Source organism: Phodopus roborovskii, unplaced genomic scaffold (assembly GCF_943737965.1).
Source record: "Phodopus roborovskii unplaced genomic scaffold, PHOROB, whole genome shotgun sequence".
Lineage (NCBI taxonomy): Eukaryota > Metazoa > Chordata > Mammalia > Rodentia > Cricetidae > Phodopus > Phodopus roborovskii.
The window spans coordinates 30,041,791-30,068,703 of NW_026126418.1; the positions used below are offsets into that span (position 1 = coordinate 30,041,791).

Here is a 26,913-nt window from a genome sequence, read left to right on the forward strand (position 1 = left end):
CTGGGAGCATGTACCTAGGCCCGGCTGGAGAATTCTACAAATATACACATAAATACATCAAGACGAGGATAAATAATCAGGGAAACGAAATTACTCGCTTCAAATAATAAATACAGATTGTTTAGTCCGATGCAATCTTTACAGGAAGGGAGGGAGCATATAAATTAAGGTCTCTGAAACTAAGCTAAACGGAGGGGCCAGGCCCGGGATTCTCCAGGCTCTAGTCCCTCTTCAGGACACGCCACGGATGGGTCTCGGACTTACCTTAGGGACACCATTACCAGATAGTCCCTCGGTCCGCAGTGTTTGGCACTGTCAGGTTTACAGGGGAGGATCCTTGCGGCTGATTTATGGCGAGTCACCCAAAGGAGGACTTGTACGCCTGGAGGGGAGGCCCAGTCGTGTCAGCCTAGGCCGCTGGAAGCCTGAGGCTCGTGAGGAAGCGATCAGACCAGATCGGGGAGGGGGCGTCCCACGAACTGCCCCAGGGCCCCGCCCCCACCACCCCTGCCACCAAAACAAGAGAGGTAATTGCTCCGAGCTACCAGGCCGGCGGCAACCGCTACAGGTGTGTCAGTTTGGGGGCCTCGGGCAGGCGTCCCTGAGACGAGTGGTGAGCCGAGAGATCTGTGTAGGTGGGATGAGGGTCGCACGGTCCGTGGTGGTGGTTGCCAGGGATTTGTGCGGCGCAGCTGTAGTCCACGCTGGCCGAAGACGGGTGAGAGAGGTGGCCCAGATTGAAGACCGGCCCGGATGCTGGCGCCATGGAGTCGACGAAGTTGCCACCCACGTATACCGGGCTGCCCTGCAGGTTGGCGCTGGCGAAGCCGCCACCGTTACTCGCCATGGGGTGAGGCTCGAACTCGGGCGCCGTGTAGCGCTTCTGCTGCGGCAGACAGCTGCTGAGCGGCGCCGTGTAGGCGGCCAGGCCGTACATGTTGGGCTGCGATTTGGCGAAAGCGGGAGGCGAGGGTGCATCGTAGGCAAGGCCGGGCACCGGTGGCAGCTGGCCGGAGTAGGCCACGTGGCCCGCCGCTCCTCCGAGAGGTGGACTGCGCTCTGGGGACTGGCCCGCCGGAGAATGCAGGATGCCCTTGGCCTTTTGGTCCTTCTTGTACTTCATGCGACGGTTCTGGAACCAGATCTTGATCTGGCGCTCGGTGAGATTCAGCAGGTTGGCCATCTCCACCCGGCGCGGCCGGCACAGGTAGCGGTTGAAGTGGAACTCCTTCTCCAGCTCCACTAGCTGAGCACTCGTATAAGCCGTGCGCACCCTCTTGGATGCTGGGCCCGGTGGGCTCTTGTCCTCGCAGTTCTCTCCTGGACAGGGAGAGAGACAGACAGGGTGCTGAGCCAGGGATAAGAAACCTCAGAATGGAGAATGTGCTTTCCTGTCTCCATTTTCCTCCCCTGCTTTCACCTCCAGTCTGGCTTCGAGTAGAATAGAGGAATATGAGAGGCCAGAGTCTGAGGGAATACTCATTCTAGGCGCCTCTAGGCCTACCTGTCAGCTGCACCTGTAACTTCTGCCTTACTCTGCCTTTTCTTTCCTCTCCACCTTAGCCCATCACCTCATCTCAACCCACAGGCCATGAAGGACTTTGCTGCGAGGCTAAGAGCACTTCATGAGACACTCCCCATCTTTGAACACCCCTCCCAACCTCTGCTGATGGGGACTGGGGGCTGGAGGGAGGGGGGTGTCAGAGGCATCTCTAGCCTGTCTTGTTTGTTTACAAGCAAAGAAGTGGGCAGGGATCTTGGCACCTCACTCCATCCAGGTACACCCAAAGGCAGGGAGGTGCTGAAACACCCACCTCCCTCCCCCAGATACTGCCCTGGAGTTTTAGGGGATCCCAAGGCCAGGCTGAAAGCATGTTGCATATGGCAATGCTAGGAACAGCAGCTTCAGCACTGGCTTAACCTCCCCACCACCCCTCAGCTGCTTGTCCACTCCTTCACTGAGAAGACAAATGGATTTCTCCTGGGAGGGAGGGCCTGTGTCTGAGCTAAGGAGGGAGGGGCAAAGGAGGGAGCTTTCAGGCAGGAAGATACTTTCCCCTAGGAGCCACAGCCCAGGGAGCTGAGGGCAGAGCAGAGATGCGCTAACAAATCACATCCCAGGCTTCAGACTAGCCCTGGACCTGGAAAATAAACCCAACCAAGAACACAAAGCCAGAAATGTCCAAGAAGCAGCTGTCTCAGCAGAGTAGAAGCTATCAGCTCCTCACCAGACCCAAGAGAAGTCTTCCTCAGCTCTGGAGTCACCCTTTCCAGACTGTGAAAATACAGCTGCTCTTGTTCTCTGCCCTTAGAGCATACTCTTCCCTGTTACAGATTCACTAGAGAGGGCCTGAGTCTCACAGCTGTGCCTAGAGGGCCCTGAAGTCATACCCAGTAGATTCAAGACCACCACCTGGTAGTTCTGTGGATCTGGGGGAAATGAGGATGTTATTACATGTCTATTTTAAAGAGTTCTTTGCAAAGTTAAATAAAATAAATGGATAATGTTTAGAACTTATTTGGGTGTGGTTCTTTTCCTTCTGTTTTGGGCATTGTTTGTCTTGACTTGGTTTCCTGTTTTGAGACAAGATCTCTTAACGGTGTCCAGGAACTCACTGTGCTTCCCAAGCTTTCTTTGAACTCAAGATGCTCCTGCCTCAGCCTCAAGTAATGGGATTATAGGTGTACAAAACCACACCCTACCTCTCTTCTCATTTGAAGATCTGGTGGGTCAAAGAGGAAGTCGAGTTATATGACAAGTGCCTGAAAAGGCAGATAATATGTCAGTATAAGAGAGGACTTTCTACTAATAAGCATGGGACCAGACCAGCAATGGCACAGGCAATGAAAACATGCCCCATCTCTGCAGGTCTAAGCACCCAATCAAAATCACTAGAAATAACAGACATTTCTACATTTGGATATGTTGTTGCTAAGGTTGCCCTGATAGCCCTGGGTTTCTTGGCTCCCAGGTAACTGGTTCTTGGGGCAAATCTGAAGGGATGTGGTCAAGGGACCACCTGCCCAGAGAGCTACCTGAAGTGGCACAGCTGTTCTTCTGCTTGGAGTTCTGCCGGGATTCTTTCATCCAGGGGAAGATCTGCTTGCTGATTGTGGCTGAAGAGCTAGAAGCATTAGGCCCACCCTTGGCCTTTTTGGCAGGTACTCCACCTCCAGGATTGGTGGGTGAGGATGGGGGCAAGGTGGGTGGTGGAGGAGGGGGTTGTGGTGGTTGCTGCTCTGAGTTCAGACCAGGAGGCTGGTTGCCACCACCCCCACCCTGGCTGTTCCCAGCGCCAGGTCGCATACAGCTACCATTGAGTTCAGCTCCTTTATGGCCTGGGGCTCGGAGAGGTGCAGAGCTCTGGATGGAGCAGGCAGAACCTGGGTAGTCAGTGTCCAGAGAGTTGGCAGTAGCAGGGGGTGGGTAGGGCTGATGAGGAGTGCTATAGCCATAGGTGTCAGTGGCTTTGCTGTAACCATAGCCTCCAAAGAGTCCTGGGTTCTCATAGTATGCAGCCTTCTGCATGGTGCACTCAGGAAGCTCCAGGGCCTGCTGACCCTGCCCAAATAACATTGACTACCACTGTCTCCTTCACCACCAAGGCCAGTGTCTGCTGAATCTTGAGAGAGCTGGGCCAGCTCCCAGGCTCCGAGTGACCTGCCAAGAAAAAAAAAAAGGGAGAGATCCTAGAGGGACTGTCATTGGCAAGACCTATCAATATAGAAGGACTGACTAGAGCAGGCTCTCAGCTTCCCACTCACTTTGATGTGGAAAGATGGGCAAGGTTCTGGGTTGGAGGTTTTATGAAGTTTAATTTATATAAACTCTTGGAAAAGGTGGAGGATTTCTCCTAAATGTAAGAAAAGACCTTTCTTCCTGAGCTTTAGCCTAAGGAAGAAGTTCCTTCCACCCCAAGATTCTCTTGGAGTATTGTCTTTCTCCAAGACTGTCAATATAGCTTTGGAGCCTGCATGGGAAAACATTTATGACTGGCTGATTCTCTCCCTAAACTATGAACTTCTTAAATGGAGGGATTGTGTTCTACTCATCTACATATCATTAGTGTTCAGTGCAATGGCCTGTGAGTAGTAAGTGCAATAAATGGTTATTGAATAGATGGATAAATGAGTGGGTGAACAGGTCACAATCAGTTAGTCTTTGGATAATCGTGGGGTTTGGTTTGGAGCTAGAGATCAAGCCCAGAGCTTTGTGCATGCTATATAGGGATTCTTACCCCAAAACCCTAATCTCGGTGTTTGGGTGGATAGAAGAAAAGCCCAGAGTTTTCAGAGCTTCCCTCTAAAACAATCTTTCCCACCTAGTTTCAGAATCACAGCATCTTTTTTGAAGACCCAGACAATACACTTTGATGACAGAGTGAGAATTCACAATTAGTTTTGTGGGGTCAGCACTATGAAATCTACAGTGTAAAAAACTAGGAAGAAAAAAAAAAACAGCAACAACAAAAGGAAGACTTAAAGGCTCCCAGACTTACTTTGAAACAAACAAAAAATTCTTTCATTTGCATTTTTTCACACCTCTTACTTTGTCCTCTTGCTACTTTTAGAAGGGTGTCACTGAAAATAGATGAAGGGATTTAAATCTTGAGATGTATGTAGTGTGCATTAATGGTGAATGCTCTTATAACATTATCATTTTCCTTTGGATCTTTACATAAATAGATACTTCATTATTGACCTCTGCTCTGGACCTTCCATTCAGCCCCACCTCCCAGCCACCCTGTAACCAATGAGAGTTCTCATGACATGATGAATGGACCCAGAATTAGAAGGATGAGGGGAAGGCTAAGAAAAAATTCTTCCTCTTTTGTATGCCCTGACTCTTCATAGGGGGGTGCTGTTCCCACCCCTTCTGAAAGGGTCCTGAGGAGTTAAAGTATAACTAATATCATTCAATCACTTTTGTCTGTTTGATAAAGAAAACTCACAGGTCAGCTCTCTGGCCTAAGTTCCTGAGCTCATCTTTCAAACAAAGTTTCTTCCCAAAAATTCTCCCTGACTTCCATCATCATGAGGGACCACATCATGCAACTTATGGCCAATCAGATTTAAACACAGGAACCAAAACGCTTCTGCATTAATTTCCCCCTGTATTTTTTACCAGAAAGCCCAACCAATTAAGAAAACTCTCCAAATTAGCCTTTATTTGGTAGTATGGTTGCCCATTTTGTTTTAAAATACAAGTGAATATGCTATTTATCTTGATGAGAGATGGGTCCTCCTCAATGGGTTGCAGTAATACTGAAATGTTTTGTTGTAGGCACTGTTTCTACTAGTCCCCATAAAAGTGTGCAGTTAAGATAGCCACCTAACAAAGCTATACTAATTATTTTGATTAGTTTTCAATACCAATCACTGACTACTAAAGTTACCAAACAGCAAATGGACATTAAATCCTCATTCTGTGACTAATACTTATATATGTTTGCCTCAGGCCAAAGAACCTGCCAAGCTGGCTTGACTAAGTTTTAGGGCCTTTCAGGGATCCTGCTCTCTCCTGCTTGTCTAAATTGTTGCACCAGGCTTCTGAAACCACTAGAATTTGCTGCTGCTTTGTCATTCTACTGACAACTGTGGAAGCAAAACATCCCCCTTCTGCCTCCATGTTGACCAAGTTTGTCTTGGGAGGTGAACCAGTCCCATTAAAATCGCTTCCCGAGGAACTAAGCAAGCCTATGGGACAGATGGCTTTACATATTATTTTTGCACCTTGGCAAGTTCCTAGAAAAAAAATCTCTATATAAAGACCTCAGAGTACAGATAGCCCTCACAACCAGAGTCATCTTTTGCCTGTTTATGTTGCCTTAAATAATTTCCCACTCCATGGTCTACCGTCCATTTCCTTACAAGCAAAGGTAGCAATGGTCCTGCTCTCTGGGAGGAGGGGGGGGACATTGCAGCACCCTCCATAAAGAGCCCCGAAGAAGTCCTGCTTCCAAAGCATAACCTGAGAATATTGTTACAAAACTGATTTAAAAAAAAAAAAAAAAGTTTATTTCTTTCCAGAAATCCCTACTCCTTGTGAACTCTGCCTGAACCTAAAAACCGGGACTGGGTCATAAATCATTTGGACAATGGTCAACTGTTCAGTGGCTCATCTTTTCGACCCCCCCCCCCCAGGCTTTCTTTTCTCACCCTTTGGTACCTTTGCTCATTTGAGCGCCAAGATCCAAATGCCTGAGGTGGGGGCAGCTTTGGGGGAGGGGCAGTTGAGCAGGACTTCTTATTTTGAGTAGTCCTCAGTTTTCCTCTCCTCCTCTTAACCCCTCCCCCTCTTCCTCCTCTTTCCATCTGCCCCCATCGTCACCAGAGCCAGAGGAATGGGTCCAGCCACCCATTCCTCTAGAGCATCCTCTTCCTCTTCTTTCCATCTGCCCCCTTCCTCACCAGAGCCAGTGGAGTAGGGCAGGCCTTCCACCCTCTAGAGCACCTCAGCTTGGAGGCCTAACCTCAGGCCCAGAAGACAGGGCCAAATGGTTTCCAGCAGGGAGGAAGGCCAGACACCCTCTCAGAGTTCGCATCGTTCGCTCCCAAACGTGCTGGCCTGCCCAGCCGGCCTAGCCTCAGAAGCAACGGAGCTCTGATACTTGCTCGCTGCACTTAATTCTGCCCAGATCAATACCTAATATGATACCGAATAAATAAAAGGCGCTCACAGCGGCCAGGGGACAGGGTTATTAAGCAGCTGGAGCTCTCACGGTGCATATCAATGCACCTGTCATTGTGGTTTGTAACAAAATTTATGACTGCGACCGTGGCAGCAGTAAACGCTTCAGTAAGGAATGAAAAGAAAAACACTTCCCAAGGCCCGGCACTTTTCAGAAGTGGAAAGCAGGCTCTGCGTAGGAGGCAGAGCAGCAAAAGAATCCCCTACTCCGCACTTTTCCCGTACACCCTGCGCGCGAGCTGCGGGATTATATAAAGTGGCCTGCGCCGCCGGCCTGGGCCAGCAGCTGTGCTCCGCAATCCGAGTTGGACAGAGGATATCAAGCCTGGCGGAGGACCACGGACCTGCTGCCCGCCTGGCCTCAGACGTGGGGAGGCTGGATGGATACACAGAGACCTGCTAGGCGTTTGCTCGCCGCCACGGCCGCGGGGAGGCGGAAGGAGAGGGAGGCTTGGGCGGGGAGGGAGGCGACAGCACCAGGCGGTGTCTAGCGCTGTAATGGTAGTAAATAATGTAACGGACCTCCACCGTCAGTCGGTGCCAGTTGAGAGAGTAGTGGGAGGTGATGGAGCGCTGCTTGTGTCCGCTTCTCTTAAAATTCTCAGAGGTTTATGTAGATCTAATCTCCAGTCCTTACTTTGCCTAAGCCGGGTCTTCAAATAACCCATGGGTCTCATCCTGGAGGCCTCGTCCTGGAGGACTCTTACTGGGCATTCTTGTTAATTCAGTGGCATCCTTTCCCTGATGGCTTTGCAACTTCGGGTTTGGGAAACCACTCCTCAGCGGTTTTGCGGGGAAGAAAATTGACTATTTGCCCACATTCTCCCGACCTCTCAGCCCGAGCCTCTTCTGCCCTTTGGGAAGCCCACGACGCCCGTTCTAAATCACTCCTGTTTAGCCCGAATAACTCAGTGCTGTAACATACCCTGCATTTAAGACAGCGGACGCACTCTATTAAAGCGCCATAAATTTGAAGGCCCGATGATCGGTTCTCATGTAACAGGCAGCAGCTCACACTGAGGTGATCCACTTCAAAGCCGCCCTTTGTTTTATGTCTTGATGTATGAATCCTGGGATGGCTACTTTGAGTTGAAGGGGGGAAACATGGAAATGTAGTGGAAATTACTTGTTTTATTTATTTAAATCACCCCCACTCACCACAGCTTTTTATGTGTGTATTTTCTTGAATTTTGTTTCTAACTCTTTTTGTAGGCTCTTCGGTTTTCTTTGATATTCTGTGGAAGCAGATCTGGAACAAAATGGAAAACTCAGTAGCAGCCGGTTCTGTCTTGCAAACAAACCGGGAGAGCCTTTACCCCCTTTAAGGGTGTCATAATCAAAGTGACTATTGTATGTGGTGCCTGCAGCAATTCCAGACGTTTTGGCCCCAGCAGAATGAAGACTCGGTTAGCTCCAGGGGAGCTAGAGGACAAAATCCTTGGATGGGGGGAGGGGAGAGGACCTGGTCGTGAGCGAAGAACCCTGGGGTGAGCCAAGTGGGTCAGCCTGGCGCAGAGAGCGCCATGAATGAAGGTGGGGAGATGGCTACAGGTTAGAAGACCAAGAAAGGAGGGTAGATACTTAGGTGCACCTGACTGGATGCTACTAGAGCTGCCCCCAAAAGGCCCGAGTGAACACAGCTAGGCGCTAGTTACATCCTGGTTTGCACATTATCTCTCTGGCTCAGCTAGCTTTCCTGCGTGTATTTTGCTCAATTCTGTATCGGGACTCGGCTGTAAACTGCCTAAGAAACCAACAGCCCTCCCTACCTTCACCCAAAAACTATGTCCAAGCCGCTCACCACTTCGGCTGCTCAGCAGGCGATGACCACTGATCAGGTGAAAGGAGAGAGACTGTCTCTGTGTCTGTCTCTCTCTCTCCCTCTCTCTCTTGATCTGCCCTGTGTAATTTGTCGACTCAGTAGTTTGCAAACTCTAAACTGCCCGAGAAAACCCCACACAAAGCATTCAGGGCACTTCTAAAGACTATAGAGCGTAGCCATAGCCTTTGAAGTGACCTTTGGCTCACGCTGCAATAACTCACCCCTTAATGAACACCCAACGGAAGCGCCTCAGAGAGATCCCAGCCCGGTAGGACTCCTAACTTCACGCCCAGGCTTTAGCTTCCCAGACGACCTGGGTCCTAGGAGGCATGTCTTTTGCCCGCTTACTACACCCCAACCTGCTTGGCTGAGCCCCCAAGGGTGGCGCAGTAGAGGGGCAGGGGTTATTGGGATGCTCAGGCCCTTGGCTGAAGTCCTCAAACCGTTTTATATTATACTATCGTGTGGGCAGACATCAACCTGAACCGCTTGATTGTTTTTGTTTATTTTTGAAAAGGGCTTCTTTAGAAGTAGGAGCACTCCCTGAGAAGAAATCTTCCACTCTCAATGCATCTAGTTAAATTTTGTTTTCCAAGCGCTGAGGAAGAGGGTAAGTTCGTGCCTGGGCTTTCTATGGTCAGTGGTGCGCTCTGGGCACCAGGGTCTTGGGGAGTGGAAAGGGAGACCGATCACAAGTTGTTTACTTGGGTCATAATCAAAACACCCTTCCCCTCAGAGCTTTCTTCTGCATTCCCCTCTCCCCCTTCAAGCCAGGGAGCACTGGCCTAATTTCGGTCTTTTGGGTGTCCCACATCACGGCCTGAACCCAACTGGATTCATCCTGTCTGAGTTCTAATATCCCTTCCCAAGCAGAAACTTCAGAAACATGCTAGCTGTGTCGGGGAAGAACTGGGTCTAGACAATCCGACCCCCTATACCCCACCCACCAGCAGCAAGCAGGGAAAACTCTTCAGGATAGGGCCAAAGTCCAGCCTTGGTGGGGATTATTGAAAATTTCGGGGAAGTTATAAGTGAGTGCTCCATGGGGCCAAATGAAATGCTGCTCATAGTAATTGGATTCAGCTGACTTAGCTGGCAGGCTCGCAGCTCCAAGGCAATGAGCAAAGAAAAATGTCCACGGACTTCAAATTCTGATGGAGCTCAGTGCAACTGATTGACAAAACAACTTTTCCTGCTCCCTTTGATGGTAAGGACCTTGGAACTCAGCCCTTCTCCCACTGGGCGCGTCCCAATTTAAATTTCGGGATCATCTCAATTTGGGGTTCCTTCCCTGTGGTAGTCCAGTATGATCTGGCCCACTCTGGCTCATGAAGCCACTCACCCTTGCTTTGGTTGGGGTAAAGACCTGGGATAGTTTGTCTTCTACACTTCTAGCCTGAGCCACAAGGAACAACTCAACAAAAGGATATGTGAAATGCAGGAACCAATATGATTTAGCTTTCACCACTCAGGGTTATTTGGGCAGAAGGACCCAAGAAACATCGTCGTTGTAACAGTCGAAGCCTATGCTGATGGGAGGCTGGAGAAGCCTCTCAAACTCTTCGGGGTACTTTGGGGTATCTTTTAAATTTGGGGGACATTTTAGTTCCTATGGGGAATAAATAGGAAGCCAACAGTAAAGGCTCAGTGTGTGGAGCTGGCTTACCAGAACAATGCAGGGAGCTGGGTGGCCACATAGTTTATTTTAAATACATATAAATCAATCCTTCTGCACCCCAGCCCAGCAGCCCAAGACACAGAATTAATAAGATGTTCCATCTTACTTTGGCAGTGACAGTGTAAAAAAAAAAGTTTCTTTTTATTCATTCCATTTCAGCCCATTCTCATAACTACACATTTACCCTCAAAATACTAACTCCAGTCCCCAGTCCGCTCAACAAACCTACTCTTTAAACTGCTACATCCCCTCCCCAATACTGCCGGCCACCCTCCAAGCCTGGTAAGGTGGTGTCCTCTTAACCTTTTGGTAGGCGGGGAATGTCCCCATAAAAGCGCACCTCGTTACGATTAATCACCGTCCTCGATGTATATGTAGGAGTGCAGTGCGTCTAGGTCTGCCGGCTGCCTCACCAATTGGCAATAATCAAGATCACAGATTACACAAAATAAATCATATTTAGTATACCGCTCAGGGCAGCAAACAGCCCTGTGCCCAAAGATTTCCATTTTATCATGCAATTGCTTACCTGGATCCCAATTTATCATAAACCTGGTGTCCTCGGTCTCAGAGTGGGAGCCAGTGGGGGGCAGAGCTAGCCTTCCCCCTTTGTCTGCAGACAACAGTGTCCCAACCCTGGTCTTGCGCGCTTGCAGACTCGGCCATATACCCGAGCACACGGAATTCCCGGTAGAACGGAACCAGGCTGAGGTTCAACTACCAATAAACGCTGGAGGAACGAGTTTGTAGTCCCCAAGCTGGCTTCGCCTGCGCTGCTCGCTGGTCGGTCCACCCTCCCGCCGGTCCGCTCCCAGGCCCAGAGCGGCGGCCACTGGCTCCCCCACCCACTCCTGGGTTCCTGCCCAGCCCTCCCAGGCCCCCCAGAGCTCGGGGTTTGTTTTGCTTTCGGAACGTGGTCCTTTCTGAATTTGGAGAGAGCCCCGGAAACCCCCTCATAGTCGGGAAATACAGACGCTGCCTTCAAATGCGAGCATATTTGTTCACGTGACCCCGAGGGAAGATTGTACTGATTGAGGCTGAAACTTTCACGCCATCCAGCCCAAGAGCGCAGCCAGGCCTGGGGGCTGGGAGGAGGGGCGCAGGAAGCGTGGGACCCAGGCATCTTCCCCGGGGCAACACACTGGTGGGTGAGAGAAGGAAAGCCTCCATCCTCGCAGCTTGGAATCAACGTAGCCAAAGCCTGACCGAATGCAGTGGATTGTGGACTTCAGAGTCTCTCCGGGCAAAGACCTCTGACCCTGGCCCAGCCTTCTGCTAGACCAACCAGTGGATTGGACATTTTAGAGGTTTCCTCTTATAAGCCTTTGTGGACAGGGCTATGAAACAGAAGACAGGGGCTTTCCCAGCTCCTCAGAGTCCTGCATCCCATATCTGCATGCACTTAGACAAGATGCCTTGCCTGTCCACCCAGGCCTACATTTTACTTTCCCCCACTCCCTGCCAGGCACTTAAGTTGTGTCACAACACCCGTTCCTGCCTTAAGGTGGGACCTGCTGGTTCTCAACTCTGACTGTTACCCTGTCGCCACTGCCACTCCTTGGGGGCTCTGGCTGGGGTTCTTGGGCCCAGCAGGCAAACTGCCATTTCTGAGCCAAGGGGGAAAAAAAAAATCCTAGCAGCAGGGCAGGCCCTGGCGCGACCTCCTTTCTCGGCGCCCTGAGCACTCCACCTACGTCTTTAGGGGGCTGGAGCCACCTAGGCGAGGAATCCCTGCCCACCTTGGCCTGTGTGGTTCCAAACTCTGCTGAGACCCAACGGGATCCCGCAGGCCCAGCAACAGCCGAGCTGCAGCTTCCCGCTTCCTGCGGTAACTCCAAGAGGGCGAGGGGGCCTACTGAATCGGGCTTACCTGGGGATAAGGAGATTTCTGTTTTAGAATTACTGTATCAGAACACGACCTCACCCTCTGTAAGTGGCTAGATGAGATTCACGGTAGCTAATTCTGAGGGTGGAACGAAGAGTTAAGTGAATCTCGGTCAAGACTCATTCCTGGATTGTAGCGAGCTCCTATGCAACTCCTGGTCAGGTGGCCCTCACCCTAGAAGCCCATACGATGGGAAACACCGACTTTAGCCTTTTGGGTTTCTTGACAGCTCTGCCACCAAGTTGATGTCCCTCTAAGTGCCACAAAGCAGGGTAAGGAAAAAGGGTTCTAAAACCCCCATCTAGAGGACTTGGCAGGTCTCAAAGAAAGGGTCACTGGATCCAACTCCCAAACTTAACAGGGTGTCCTCTCCTTTTGTTCACCTGTCCTGGCCAGGGCTCAGGCCCACTTGGGGTGCCTGTCGAAATGGACCTTACCCCCACTCCAATCCCATTCTGAGGACCCGCCCCCCAAGCCTCCAGCCCGGGATTGAGCTCGCTGCCCATTGCAAGTGTTAATCCCCAGCCAAAGAGGGGGGCTGCTTGCGGGAATTTGTCTCCAGGAAAGGATCTAAGCCTTCTTCAATCGGAGCATATGTTCATAGAGCAATAAACCGGAAAGATTTACAGTCCTCGCCCGGCCCCCAACAGCCTCACACCCTTTCAGGAATTACTTACGATGATTTATCACACCAACCCGGGCAATTGTCACACTGATAAAATAGCCCGGGCCTGTGCCCGCCAAGCCGGGCCTTGGGAGGCTGTTGGCGGCCCAGCCTCAGTAGAGGCTGGGCCGCTTTTTTGTGAGTTCCTTTCTGAGCCTTCAAGGGGATGTCTGCGTGGACTGAAGTGGGTGGGGTAAGAGGGGAGACAATTCTCATTGAGAAAAATGCAAGCAGAGAAAGCACCCAGAATCTGCATGCAGGAGTCACTTGCTAAGCACATAAACATTTGTCATCTTTGAATAATTGAATTAATGTGTTATTGTTTGAATGTATAATTCATAATGGGGAAACTTTGTTGCTGTCCCGACGGAGAAATATACACACAGCAAAAATTAAAAACAAAACAAAACATATACACAACCCTAAACAACTGTCACACACAGCCTGCTCTCTGAAATTCTCCTCAAAGTCAACTGAGGCACAGATTGGAGGGGGGGGTGGCCGAAGAAAGGACTGTCCACTTAGATACCCGGGTCAGAGCTTGCAGCTAAAAGAAGAGAACCTCTGTTACTTGCCCCCACCCCAGGGACATGGCTAGCTGAGGTGAGGTGGGACCGAAGCACTGCCATGCTTAGGTTGTCAAATGTTGGAGTGAGGGTGAAAACAGGCTGAAATGGGAGTCAATGACACAGTCACAGCTCAATACAGCCTCTCCTTTCTCGAAGGCATCCCCTTGCCTTGGTTGCTCCGACTTGGCAGGTGGGAGACTTCTTTTCCTTTTGTAACATATTCAAAAAAGAAAAATTACAAATACAAAACTAAAGAGGAAGCAAGGAGAAACTGCTGGCTGGAGCGAGGAGCATCTGAGCTTGGGGTGGGGAAGGCAGAGAGCAAGAGAAGTAGCTTGGAATCATTATCTGTTGGTTAAAATCTGCCTGGGGTAAAATTTCAACTCGATTTTATAGCCTTCTATTATGACGCAAAGAAAAATTTACGAGCCTCGCTTGAAAAGAGGGCCAGGGCCTTTTCTCGCTGTTTTAAGAATAGGCGGCAGATGCGGTGACAGCGACCATTGTTCCCGGTAGACACAGGCGACCGGGCAACTTCGGCCCGCGTGCGCCAGGAGTGTCCCCCCCCCCCAGCCCGGCGGGATTTTTTTTTTTTTAACTGTTGTTGTCTGGGGAGCAGGCTGCGCGCACCCTCACCCCTCGCACCCTCACCCGGCGCACACCCTTGCATCCTCATCCACACCCGCAACCCGCCTTCTATTCCTCTCTCTCTCTCTCTCTCTCTCTCTCTCTCTCACACACACACACACACACATACACACACACACACACACACACACACACACTCGGCCGCCCGTAGTAATTTTTCATAAGTGCAAAGCTTCGCTGAACCAAAGGTCACCATCCAAGCCACTAACAACTTCTGGCCGGCGCGCGCGGTTCCAAACCAGGGAAGCAAAGGCAACTATTTGTCAGCGGTTCTGACAGCTAAGTTCATTAAGGATTGAAATCTGATGAAATAAAAGTCGCCCAAATATTTACCTGCGGGCCGCGCTCGGCGCCCGCCGCGGGCCGGGTCTGCGGGCGCGGGGGACCCCCCTCGGCGGGCCGTGTTCTCGGGATCCCTGCACTTTCCAAGTCGGAGAGAGCCCTTTGCGTGGCAGATTAATGACGACTCCGTGTTTCTTAAGGGACGTGCTGAATTAATTATTTCGCCAATCACGTGGTCGCGACTTGTAGAAATCTATTCTTATCATCTTCCTCGCACTTTGAAAATTCTCCGGGTTATGAGCGGCCCTCCCCCGGCTGCCGCCGAGCCACGGCCTCCCTGCACGGCGTGGGGGGTAGGGAGGGCTCCCCAACATGGCGCCGTCTGCCGAGGGTCCGATTTACTGTACTGTACTCAGCGGGCTCGGCTATGGTCTCACTTCCTCCTCATCCCTGCCGGTGATTCAATACACACAACGCTATTGATGTATTGGTGGGCACAGGAGAAGCCATTAACCAGAAGACGGGCAGAGGACAATCATAAAATGTGTCTGAATATTTAAACTTCTGTCTGCTCACTTATAAATACACATGTCCACGCGTCTAGGGCGAGCCCTTCCATATATTAAGGACATATGTCCTATTTTATGCCTTCTACTTATTTCCTGTCTCTAGCAAGACACCCCCTATCTGTTTTGGAACTCCTCTCTTGGCCCCCTCTTCAAAGCCCAGGCCAAGATGTGGGAAAGCCCTAGTGATAAAAATAGTGCATGATACTTTTTATAGTAGAGAGTGTTTATTGTTGTCTGAGGGGCCAGAGGGATGCAGGGAGGAGGTGCTGGTGCTGGCAACCCCAGAGGGGTTCTTAGGCAGCCCCAGAAAAGTGGGAGTGCAAGATGAGAGGCCAAACAGGACAGGTCGGAATGACCACCACCAGCCAGCCTAAGCTGGGCCCAGAACAAACACTCACCCAGCCTCTGGAGACAAGGAAGATTTCTCACAACACACCAGGAAGACTTCCTCTGAAGGGGATCTAAGGACTGATTTGAAGCCCCCTAGTAGCTCAAGCAGTTGTTTCTCTTTCTTTCAGTAAATAGTGCCCTCCACATTGGGGCCTGGATCCAGTATCAGGCTTTCCAATGCTCATAAAGTATAGTTGCCAAACTGGGAGTGGGAGGGAAGTGTAGAATTGCTAGACCTTGCATGGCTCAACTTTCACACCATAGGCACCAAATAACTTGGTGTCAATTGTATTGCAGAAAATAGTAAGATAAATTGTTTCTAATGAATGTTGGCTTTTAGAAAACTTAACAAAGAGTCTCTATCAAGGCACCAAACAGGAAGGAGATTTTACTACACCTTTTATTATTTCAAATATAGATCAATGAATTACATCAAAACTACAGGAAACAATTAATATAAATAATACTTTAATCAGTGGCAGTAAAACACGGTCAATTCTATTTTTAAAAGCATCTTTGTGAGCAGACTCCAAGGGGCTGACTGACAACATCATCTCACAACAAAAGGCTGCCACGGACAAAGTGAGATTGGAGCCTGAGGCACACTGTCCTCAGCAAACACCCCACTCCTCAGTCCCAGTCACCATCCCAAACAGGTTTTAAAACACCCAAACAAACACTTCTGGCTCATATTTGGGGGTAACAAACTGGAAATAAATAACAGCAAATGGACACCAGAGCCTTCCACATCTTGCTTTCTCTAGAGCTGGTTCACAGATGGAGAGTCATTTCCTTCCCTACCCTAGGTGACTGGGGGAGGGTCTACCCCTTCCCTGGTCCACTCTTTTGGGCCCAAATGGGTACTAGGGTTCGAATGGGACTTCAGGATTGGCAATGGCTCTCTAGGCCTTGCAAGGACCATTAGCATTTCAAAAGACAATCCCTCCCAGCAGAGAGGAAAAGCTGAGACTTAAAAACAAAGAAGTTGTTTCTCAGACTAAGTTACTTTCCAAAGTAGTGGGGCTCTGTTTGAGAAGAAGCTGGGGTTTTCTTCAGGAAAGCACACTCTTGGCTCTCCTTTGGGGCAGGAGGAAGGAGGGGTAGAATTTGTTCTGAAGCTGGATGAATCACCAGAACTTCTGAGGAGAGGGCAAAATCGATATAATAATCTCCATAGTAGGTATATAGTTGAATATTATGAAAATATATACTCCCCCACTTCAAGGACATGGTTCAATATATGTTCAGACTTAGCTTTTATGAAAGAATCTTAGCAACTTTCCAATTGGCCCAAGGATAGCGGCTCTTTTCAAATGCAATATCCAAAGGCTGGCTGCATGTTAGAGGGAGGGGGAAAAAGAAGAGAAGAGAAGGGTAGTTACAGTCCAAAAGGTTAAGGGTTTAGAGGTCAGTCCTCCCGGCTGAAATACAGCTAATCGAACAGAAAATTTGCCCTCTGGATGAACCTGATTCTGTAATTTAGCCGAACTTCAGTAAAATACCTTTTCAGCTTCTCAACATGAGGGCGTCAGAAAAAAGACATCTTGACTATGTATGAACTCTTTGCTTTTTGTCATAGAAACAATGATGCAAATAATGCAGGAATATCCATCTTTAATATCCCGACGTGGTGATATTCAAGTATTGCCATGTGCAAGTCTGAGAGCCAGGCTCATCCCAAAGAGGAACAAAGAGCTTTTTCCCCAGGCTCTAATACAAAAGACCAAGGCTTGGAAGATACTTCAGAGAAGCAGAATTTCAGTTTAGGCACTCCAGTTGAATCCTTGCCCTCAGCCCTCAGGAGACACAGAACCAAAGACCAGGCCTTTCCCTCCTCCACTGAAGTCTATTTTAAAAACAACCACTGAACCCTTCTAAAGTATTCTGAAATACTGAAAAAAGTAACAGCATTATTGATCTTATGATTAAAATTTAAGTTTACCCCTCCCCTATTTCTTACTTGGGAGGAGAGACTGCAATCAGGGGGTTCTGTTTGGAGCCCAAGCTTAGAAGTTCAAGCTTTCAAAGACTTGTTTCATTTGAGTATATGAAGTCTATCATTACCTTTGACTCTTATCCTCCCTATCCTTAAGAGCTAATGTTTTAAGAAAATGATATTTGAATTCTTCCCAGACATGGAATAAAAATAAATAAATAAAACCTCTTTCCTGTTGTTTGAGGTTGTTTTAAAGTCACAATCTTCAAGGTAAAGAAGTGGGCCTGAAAACTTCTAGACTTACAAATTCTGCTTCTAATTAATGTCTAAAGAAACAGTTGGGGGGGAGGACACTTTAAGGGAAATCTCTTTAAGATCAACTTTTGTGAACTTCTAGAGTCTATTATTTCCTTTTTAAAACTAAGACTTCCCTACCTTCCCATTTCCCCCCCCCCCCCCACTGCATAGCACCACCCTGGGATTGGCCATACATTGAGTCCTATAAAACCCTGCTATGTGGGGCACTTGGAGCATTTGGAATCCAGTTGGAATAGAAAATTCTGACATTTTCTGATGACCCAGGGCATATAGGTTTTGTTTTCTTTCCCCGAAGGAAAATATTGAACCATTTGTTCCCTTTTCCCCCCTCTCTCTCTTTCTTTCAACCACCCAGAACTGCTTATAAACACAGAGCTGGAGCAAGCACATGTGGAAACCCATTGGAAAACTCAGTTTTTCCTGGGTCCTTGGCTTCCCTCTTGAAGGGTTAAGGGCCTCCTACACATATTTCCAGGGTGGGTGGGTAGGAGGGAGGAGCTGAAAATCCGGAATAGGGCCAGGAGTAAGTTCACAGATTTGTAACTCAGTCCCAGCTGAGCTCTTTCCCACCCTAAGGTTTTGGCACACAGGTGTCAGGTATTTTTTTTGTTATCTATTGCCCCCAAGGAATAAATATTTAAGCAAATATAACCTAAACTAAAAGAACCCGTTCTCACTTCCTTCTTTGATTTATTTCTTTGGGCATGGGCCACTGGGAGCAAAACAATTTTTTAATTTAATCACAGCAGAAATTCTATAGGTCACTCAGAAAGTTCTGAGATTCTCATTCAGATCCCCTGCTAGCACTGAAAGCACCTAGCACTGGGTGCTGGCCTCAACTCATCCCACAGTTGTTAAGCCACACAGCTCTCTGGAGGGGTTGTGTGAAGGAGCACGTCCAGGTTCACACTGGGATAAAGCCTCCAGCCTTCATTTGCAAATTCAAAACCCAACAGCAGAGATTTTCATGAGTTTAATGACTCGCCAAGGTTTTATGTTCTCAGTAGCTCCTGCCATATGATAATATACTTAAAGAAGCCCGCCCACCCTCCCACCCCATCCCTTTAGGGAGGGGGCTACCCTCGGGCAAGATGGTAACCTAGTCCGAGGGCGGTCTGTGTGTCCCAGGTCCACCCCCACAGTACCTTAGAGCCCAGCGAGGTGACAGCAGGCCCCGCCTGCACCCGCAGCTTCGCCTCCACCTGGAGAGCAAGGAGAAAGGGATGGGCCCACGATCGATCCCCACTTCTATAAGGTCGTCAGGTCCGTGTGGTGGTCTTTGGCCATGGGCTGCAAATGCTGGCCAGGGGCAGCTGACGAGGAGCAAGAAGATGAGGAAGAAGAAGACCTGCCCTTGGTGTTGGGCAGTTTGTGGTCTTTTTTCCACTTCATCCTCCGGTTCTGGAACCAGATCTTGATCTGGCGCTCAGACAGACACAGGGTGTGAGCGATTTCAATCCGACGGCGTCTGGTCAGATACCTGTTAAAATGAAATTCCTTTTCCAGTTCTAGGACTTGCTGTCTGGTGTAGGCCGTCCGGGAACGCTTGGGCTCCCCGCCGGTGTAGTTGGGGTTCACTAAGAGACAAAACAGACAGGACAGCCAGATCAGAGCCCGGCCACTAGTTAGGCCCCTGGCTTGCCTCTGCCCTCACTTCCTGGCGCGTCCCGCAGCCCTCGTCCCTCCCCGAGCTCCAAGCTTGCCTGCTTCCTCCCTCCCGCCCTCTCCCTAAGAACATACTCATCCCCCATCCCTTCCACGCACCCACTCCCCAGGCTCACAGATCCTCAGAGGTGTTCCCTTCTCCCTGGCCCACCAAGAGCTCAGTATCTCCAGCATTTTGGAAATGCCCTTCTCCCGGCTCTGCGTTCCCTCTGCTGTGGAAATGGAGTCCTCCCCCACCCCACCCCCATCCCCACCCCCTTTTGCGCCCACAGCCAAGCAGCCAGCCACATGGTCCCGGCCTGCTCCCTCAGCTATAAAAATTTATGGAGAGAGTAATTGCGGCGCCCAAGGAAGCTTCACAAGCCCCCACCCACTCGCACCCCCTCCGGGGGGCCCAAGCCAAAAGATGCGAGTAGGGGTGGGGGGGAGGGCTGAAAGGTCGCTACACCGGCTCCTTACCCGAATTCACGTGCACCTTCTTCATCCAGGGGTAGACCACAGCAGGCTGCTTGAGTGCTGTCCCCGGGGGCGGCTGCTTGGGGCCGGTGGGCTGGCTGCAGGCCCGGGCGCCAGGCAGGGGCGCAGGCGGGGGCGCTGGGCACGGCTCTCCCGGGGCCCCGTAGTGACTTCCTGGGCCACTTGGCTCCTGTCCGTGACCCCGCGCTGGCAGCGCTGAGCCAGGCCCTGGCCCGCCGCCTCCGAAGGGTTGCTCACCGAAGTCGGGCCGTGGGTAGAGCCCCGAGGGCTGGAAGTCGGCTCCCTGTGTGCCGCTGCCGTAGTAATCGGCTGCCTGTTCGCCTAGGTAGCCACCCTGCAAATATTCCTCGCACGGAGGAAACTTGGGGTCCACGTACTTAGAGTTCACCATATACGAACTCATGGCCATTAATTTCAGAAGGTAGAAAATACTAATTTTTCTCGTGTTGTCTTTTTTTCTCCTTCCATTGGGCCCTCCTACTTGCTGTCAACTGAATAAAGTTGGGCGGCCATGTGACCAGGCCAGCCAATAGGAAGGGAGCGAGTTTATCACCGGGTCTGTGAGCATCTCATAATTTTCACAAATTTAACTAAATAACATACGTGTAATCAAGTGACTTGCCATGCCACATTTGAGAGTCCCTGACAGATGTTAATGTAGTTCCGAGTCTATCCCCAGCACCCCTAGTCTCAGCAGATAATCTCAGCTTTTGTCTTCCACTGACTTTGCTAACCTCCTATGCTCTCCTCACTCAACGTCGCCTGAAGCAGCCCCCAAAGTGGGTACAGTTCAAAGAAGAGTGAATTCTCCTATTGGGGTGCAAAATAAGGAAAAATGAGTGCGGGCAAAGTGGCCTCTGAGTTGGATAGAGAGTGCTCTAGGCACTTAGCCGGCACAGGGGCCAGCTGGCGGGAGTCCTGGACTCTGACATACAAAGACCTGTCCTGGCTTTGTCTTCTTCAGGGTCACCCAAAAGTTACCAGAATCCGGCGGACCTGAATTGAGTTAGGCAATGAGTAACCACTAAGGTTTTCTGCCAATGTCCAGGCTGGGGTGTTTCTAGTTGAAGTTGGGTCTTGCTGATATGGCAGGAGGCCCTCACTGTCCTGGGTCTGGTAGCTGTGCTCTGGGTCAGGTTGGATGGTGGTGAGGGGACCTTAACCTTGCCTAAATGTACCCCAAAGGCCTCCAATGACTTTCTTACCAGAGTGTCTTCTTCCCACACCAGGGTTTTAAAACCAGGTGAGCCCCATTTGGGTACTTTGCATCTCATGCTCCAGAGGGGAAAGCTGCTCCTGGAGCTTCATGGATTTTCACCTCACTTCCCAGTACCCTAAACCCTGGCCCTTTGGTCTTACACTCAGACAACCACTGAAGCACCTCCTGGAACCTCTATTGCAAGTCGGTCATCCTGGAGTCCAAGGTAATGAAAAAGAAAGGTGGCTGTCTGGCTCAGCTGCCACTACTCTCGGCGCCTCAGTCTCTGGCTATGTCGGAGACATGAAGTTTTTGCATCGACCATATATTCCCCTAGAATCGAATCTGTGACTATGTGGGTACCACACAAATTCGGTTCTACAGGGTATATATAGACAACGTTACAACCTCGGGTCCTACCCAGAACAGACACTCAGGCAGCTGCCAGCCCAGATCTCTTCAGCTCAGCCACCAGGAACTCCCCAAGCCCGGCTTTCAGAGACAGTTCAGGTAGGCTCGGTGACGATTCACAGCAACTGTCCCCTTATTCTCTTGCCAGGATCAGGGCTACGGAGCAGCTGAGCAACCAGGACCTTCTTCTTTTAAAAAGAAAAGAAAAGAAGGTGGAAATTTTTTTCACCCCAGAGATGGCGGTTTTATTTCCCCCTTTCAGAATCCAAATCTCCCACCCCCTTATCAAGTGGTATTTCCCCAAAAGAAGCAAAGGCCCTCAACGGTAGGGAGTTTTGAAAAAGGCAGAAAAGAATATTCTTCACCAATTCCTGAGCCAGGTCGGTGGCCACAGCTAATTCTCCCAGAATGCAAGCATTTACCTTTCTGGGCCCTCAGCCCCGCTGGACTTTCGGATCCCGCTGCTGCCGCTGCTACTGATGTTGCAGACCCCGAGGCAGGCGCTGTTTGCGGCCACCGAGCCGCCCTGGGCTGAGATCGTCGCGCTAATGGTGAAGGGCAGGGCGAGGGGTCATTCGAAATCATTTACAAACATATCACAAAGTTTCATTATTTTTGCTTTGCCGACAGCAGCACAGAAGAGTACAAAAGTTCACGAATTTCACCGCCCCAGCGCCTCCGCTGTCCCGGGCTTGCCCCTCAATTCAGGGCATCAAGAGCCCAGATGCACTCTGGGGCTGGACTGATTTCAGGGGCAAAGAGATGCCCTGGCCTGGCCTGATAACAGGCTGAAGATGTCAACATTTCTAAGAATTGTTTTGATTCCTTCTCCTATAATTAAAAAAAAAAAATCACTCTCAAGCTCACGCCTTAGTTTGATGGGGTGGGGCAGGGAGACTCCCTTCACCCAAATTGGCAAAACTGGGTGCTCACTTTTACTCTGTACTTTGGTTTTCCACTCCCCTTCCCTTCTTTGACTTGCAGTATTTTGACTATTTTGAAGAGATTCCCCAGGTGCCAATTGTAAAAGGGTTAAAATCTGGTTGTTTAAAGCTCCCCCCACCACCACCTAGTTTCCGCTAATGCCAATCCCTTTTGCACAGCTTTCCTGGGGACACTGGGCCTACCTAGGCTTTATCCAGACAAATTGGAGAAGCCTGATGGGTTGAGTGGGGACCAAGATGAGTATACACATTTTCATATTTGTTAGACATTGTGACCTGCATTTCACCTTATTGCTCGACTTGTTCAGACAGGTCAAAGCCAACAAGTTATTGATGAACAAAAGCGTTAAATATTCACCTCCCGCTCAACTGCCCATACAAATGCTTTTGATCTCTCCGGCTTTTTGTGCTGAATGCAGCTATAAGGCGCCAGATTTGGGTTTGCAAACAAGCAGCCTTGGTAGAGATAAGCAACCACCTCCAAGGGTGTCAGGAGGGGGGGTTACCAGGGGGAAGTCTGAGGATTCCAAGATTTTTATGATGGAGCCTAGAGCCAGGTTCACTTTATGCAGGCCTGGTTCATAGAGGAGACTAAAAGCTGGGGGATCTCAGCTTCACCATGGGCCCAGCAAAGAAATCTGGCCTTGAGCACAGTCCCAGCTTCTCTGATTCTGAAAGGAAGATATCTCACAGGAAAGGAAGGATGCCTGGTCCCTGTGGCCCTTGCCAAACAACTCTTCCATTAAAATAAAACCACTTGGAGTTTTCAGTGAGTGACAAGCCCCTGCTATTTCCTTAACTCTCCTCTATTACCACCTGTGGCCCTTGCCAAACAACTCTTCCATTAAAATAAAACCACTTGGAGTTTTCAGTGAGTGACAAGCCCCTGCTATTTCCTTAACTCTCCTCTATTACCACCATCCTAAAGAGAGAGTCCTCCTGAAGGTATCACCAGCACTCTCAGATTCAAACTTCAGAGCCAAAGAACTGGAGTCCCTACCTCTGACCCCACCAGATTTCCTTGGACCCTGGAGCAGAAATTCTTCAACTGCAGCTAAGGAGAAGCAGAGGTGAAAGAGAAAGCAAATGTTCTTCTTGTTCAGCTGTTACCCAAACCTAGAACTCACCCCGGTGGAACTGGGAACCAGAAAGACAGGAGAGGAATGTCCACATACAGTACAGCCCTTCTTGGAAGCAGGCCAATTCAACACACCCAGGGTCATCAAGGGTTGCATATTTGTTTGTTTGTAATAAATCCACTTTAAAGTTAAAACAGAGAGAGAGAGAGAGAGAGAGAGAGAGAGAGAGGAGTTAGACTGGGCAGGCTTAATTTAGAATGAACTGCTGAAGGGGGACCCTGGTGCCTTGGTGTTAACTGTGTCAATTCTAGCAGTTGAGGTTGCTCGCTGTACTTCATTGAGAGGGTGGACTGCAAATTAGCGCCAAGTCCGCTGCACCTGTGTGAACCTGAGAAGCCTAGGAAAGGCCTGGAAGGTCCAGAGAGGTTTGGGAAGACCAGGGTGAGCCCAGCGCATTGCACACTTGGGCAGGTGACTGTTAACTAGGTCCCAGAAATGCTTTCTAAAGGCTCAGCCTAGAGTCCCCCCTTCCCTCAGCGAGCTCTCCAGGCCATTTCTAGCCTGGGGAGGCAGCACAGCTCCACCACCTCCCATCCTGGCTGGTGAGGACCTTAGACTACCTCTGCCCTTAGCACTGCTCTTTACTCAGAGAAAACAGGAAGGTACTTACTTAAAGTGGCTCTCCCTGGTTCCCCCTTGTGCTCCAGAACCTGTTGCAATGAAAACGGGGTCACTCAAATTCCACAGGATAATAAAGCAGAAATAGAGGGCATAGAGAAAAATGACAAGGCCCAGACATTAATACCTAGAACTCCTAGCCTTGGGTGACCGTCTTCGGGAACTGCTCAAAGTTCTCTGCGAACAGCATCCTCTAAGGCACAGCCTGGAAGTATAAGAGTCTGTCCTGGTCACCTCCCCCACTTCAGGCACCCTCGGGCAAAACCCTACTGGTTATAAGACCTGACTAAGACTGCCTGAGGCAGGGTTTCCCCAGTGGGGAACTGGGGAGTCGAGAAAATGGGACTTTGTATATCTCTTTCTAGAAGCTGCAGGCGAGTGGGTGCAGGTCCACATCTGACCCGACCCCAATTCCCCGTCTGCTGTCTCTGGGAACAGTTCAGCCCTCCTTTTCCAGCTTCAGGCTGGTTTCGAATTCCTCAGTTCCAAACAGTGCCCCATCCCATCCTCCAAACTTGCCTTCTCGTTAAAGAAGGGACAGACTTGACTGAGACATGCTTTCCTATGTCTCCAGTTCAAAACAGAGCCATTTCCTTCCAAAGGGAATCGAGGACCCAAGGGATGACTAGAAAGGAAAATCGGTGTGGCTAAGAGTAACCGATCTAGACCTTAAAGGAATGATCTAGACCAGGATCTCATTCTAACGGGTTTGACACTAATTTTCTAACTTTGCTGCAGGAGGAGCTACAAACCCATCCTACAGAGCAGTCATTCCCCGAGGCATTGATGTCCATCTTTAAGTTTTTAGCTCTCCAGGAACAGCAATCTGCTCTGAGATATCTCAGAATTAACTGTCTGCACACTTATTCCCTCTTCCTTCCCACCCCTAACTATGATTGTTTTGTTCTACTTTCTAAGCAGTTGACCTACTATAGGGAGAAGAGTGTATGTAAGTCCTGCTTTTGGGGTAGAAGCCCTCAGTTCCTAACTTCCCATGTATATAAAGGAGAGGGGAAATCCAAGATCCCCATTTTATTTATTAACTTAGCTTTAGACTAAAATTAGAAATAACTTCGATAGGCTTTCCGCAGGCAGAGAAAGCCAGGCTCAGAAACCGACCCCCCCCCAACCCAGAGTTATTGTGAAAAAAGTGCTAAGTGACTTACTGTTTTTCTTTTCTAGTGTGTAGGGTAGCTGAGAGCAGAGCTGTCTCCTTCAGAGCCCGGGCGCTGGCTGGAGCCTCTCACTTCCCTATCGCTGCTCCAGGAACGAAGCATCTGCACTTGTATGCTCTTAACCTAATTTATGGTGGGAATTATATTTTGGCTTGTCAACTCTCAAGCCATAAAACAAAGTTTATTGGAATCACGTGCTCGTAAATAGCCACTCAGGTCCCCTCTCTGCAGAACCATAAATAACCTTTGGCTTTAAACTTTTATTCACTAAATAAAGGTTCACTGCAACTGTTCTCTGGGATTTAAATAGTCCCAAATATACAGAATGCAAGAGAGGTCATAGTCATATCAATACCCCAGGCTTTTCAACTTGCATCTTTTCAGAGAAGGCCGTTTAAATTGGGGGATAGTGCTATTTGGAAAAGGCTGGTTGGTGGGCATGCCTTATGATTCTTTGGCTGCATTCGCTGTGAGTACCATCAACTCCTTTATTCCAATCATTTTCTAGCATTAGATGTGGTAAATAGGAAAGCCAAAGGCTACTCCTTATGTGTTTATCACAAAAGTTGAAAATTATTTGAGATTTTGCTCAAGTTTCAGTAGAGAAAGTGACTAACTAGGGCGAGGCTGGGTGGCCTTGGTTGGGGGGGGGTAGGCAGCTGGGATTAACACTTAGTTTCCTCTGTATTGTTGTGAATGGGTCTTGGTGAAAGTTGAAGACAGCCACATGCCTAGAGGTTTTTATAATTTGCTTAGATCTGAAAGAGAAGCCTTTGCAAGTGACCAAACTGCTTAAAACAGCAAGACTTGGGTTTGGTGAAGTGAGAAAGTGCAGAATAGCCCCCATCGGACTCTGGCAAGTCAGGCTCTAAAGGAGGTTATAAAACAATAAAATAGCCCTGGTGTGAAGGGCCCAGGGTGTGAGGAAGCACAGGAGGCCCTTAAAGAACCTGAGCCCAGGAAGTCAGATGTGCACAATCCCACTGTGTGCCCAAATTACTCAGTACAGGGCTCAAGGGTCCCTGAAGGCCACATCTTAGTGAGCTCTTTAGCAGATCCTCCCCACTGCTGTCCCTATCACAGGGAAAGACTGAGAAAGAAGGAAATGTAAGACTATCTCTGTCCTACTCAGCAATCCCGGAAAAGGGCTGGGCATGCCACAGGAGAATGTGGCCACCTCTGCTGGGGGTGGGGGTGGGATAAGAGAGACAGGAATGGGGAAATTTTCCCCAGCTCCCAGTAAGAGGCACAAATAAAAAAGAAAACTGGGCCCCAGCAACCTTCAATGGCCCTCCAGAGGTGCCACAAACCATGTGAAAATGTGATTATTTTTCTGCTCTGGTAAAATAATGGGTGAGCTGCATAGATTTATTGAGCACACACACATATATGATTTATAAATCAAATGCAATTACAACAGTTCCTATCAGAAAGTTCCACAGTCCAGAAAGAAGATTCTTTGTATACAGATCTTTGCTTGCTAATTCCCAGCCATTATATGTGCATTTCCAACCCACTTCCTGATTTGACCCTCAGTAGCCAGAGAATAGGGGGTTGTTAGTTCAGACACCAGGACATCCCTTTCTTCTTCTTTAAAAAATCCCATCAGCCATGTGTGGAGACTTTGTGTTTTGCTTATTTGGTTGGTTGATTTGGCTTGATTTTTTTTTTTTTTTTTTAAAAACTGATGGCACATTCTTAGAGTAATGGGTAGAGATGACCCTTCAAAAACTGGGTTTTGGCAGCACCAGAAGAGCAGCTTTGAAATGAATCCTTGTTAATCATGGAGAAGAGATAATTAACACTGGGGCTTTGATTTTTAGGTTAAAATTAA

The 26,913-nt window shown here is 49.3% G+C and overlaps 2 protein-coding genes and 1 long non-coding RNA gene across 3 annotated transcripts; all 3 read right to left on the bottom strand.

Moving 5' to 3' along the window:
* Positions 1-510: 510 nt before the first annotated feature.
* On the bottom strand, positions 511-3,671 carry Hoxd3 (homeobox D3). Its single transcript, XM_051184445.1, has 2 exons — positions 3,037-3,671; positions 511-1,320 (listed from the first exon to the last, which is right to left on the bottom strand). Exons 1-2 carry the CDS (start codon positions 3,575-3,577, stop codon positions 563-565), a joined length of 1,299 nt encoding a protein of 432 aa, XP_051040402.1. The 5' UTR covers positions 3,578-3,671; the 3' UTR covers positions 511-562.
* A 14,739-nt stretch (positions 3,672-18,410) lies between these two features.
* On the bottom strand, positions 18,411-20,421 carry Hoxd4 (homeobox D4). Its single transcript, XM_051184452.1, has 2 exons — positions 19,577-20,421; positions 18,411-19,029 (listed from the first exon to the last, which is right to left on the bottom strand). The coding sequence occupies exons 1-2, from the start codon at positions 20,001-20,003 to the stop codon at positions 18,701-18,703; spliced, it is 756 nt and encodes a 251-aa protein (XP_051040409.1). The 5' UTR covers positions 20,004-20,421; the 3' UTR covers positions 18,411-18,700.
* Positions 20,422-21,001: 580 nt separating this feature from the next.
* On the bottom strand, positions 21,002-25,307 carry LOC127222401 (uncharacterized). Its single transcript, XR_007834537.1, has 4 exons — positions 25,071-25,307; positions 23,897-23,936; positions 21,626-21,748; positions 21,002-21,391 (listed from the first exon to the last, which is right to left on the bottom strand). It is a non-coding gene; the product is annotated as an uncharacterized LOC127222401 (long non-coding RNA).
* Positions 25,308-26,913: the final 1,606 nt, after the last annotated feature.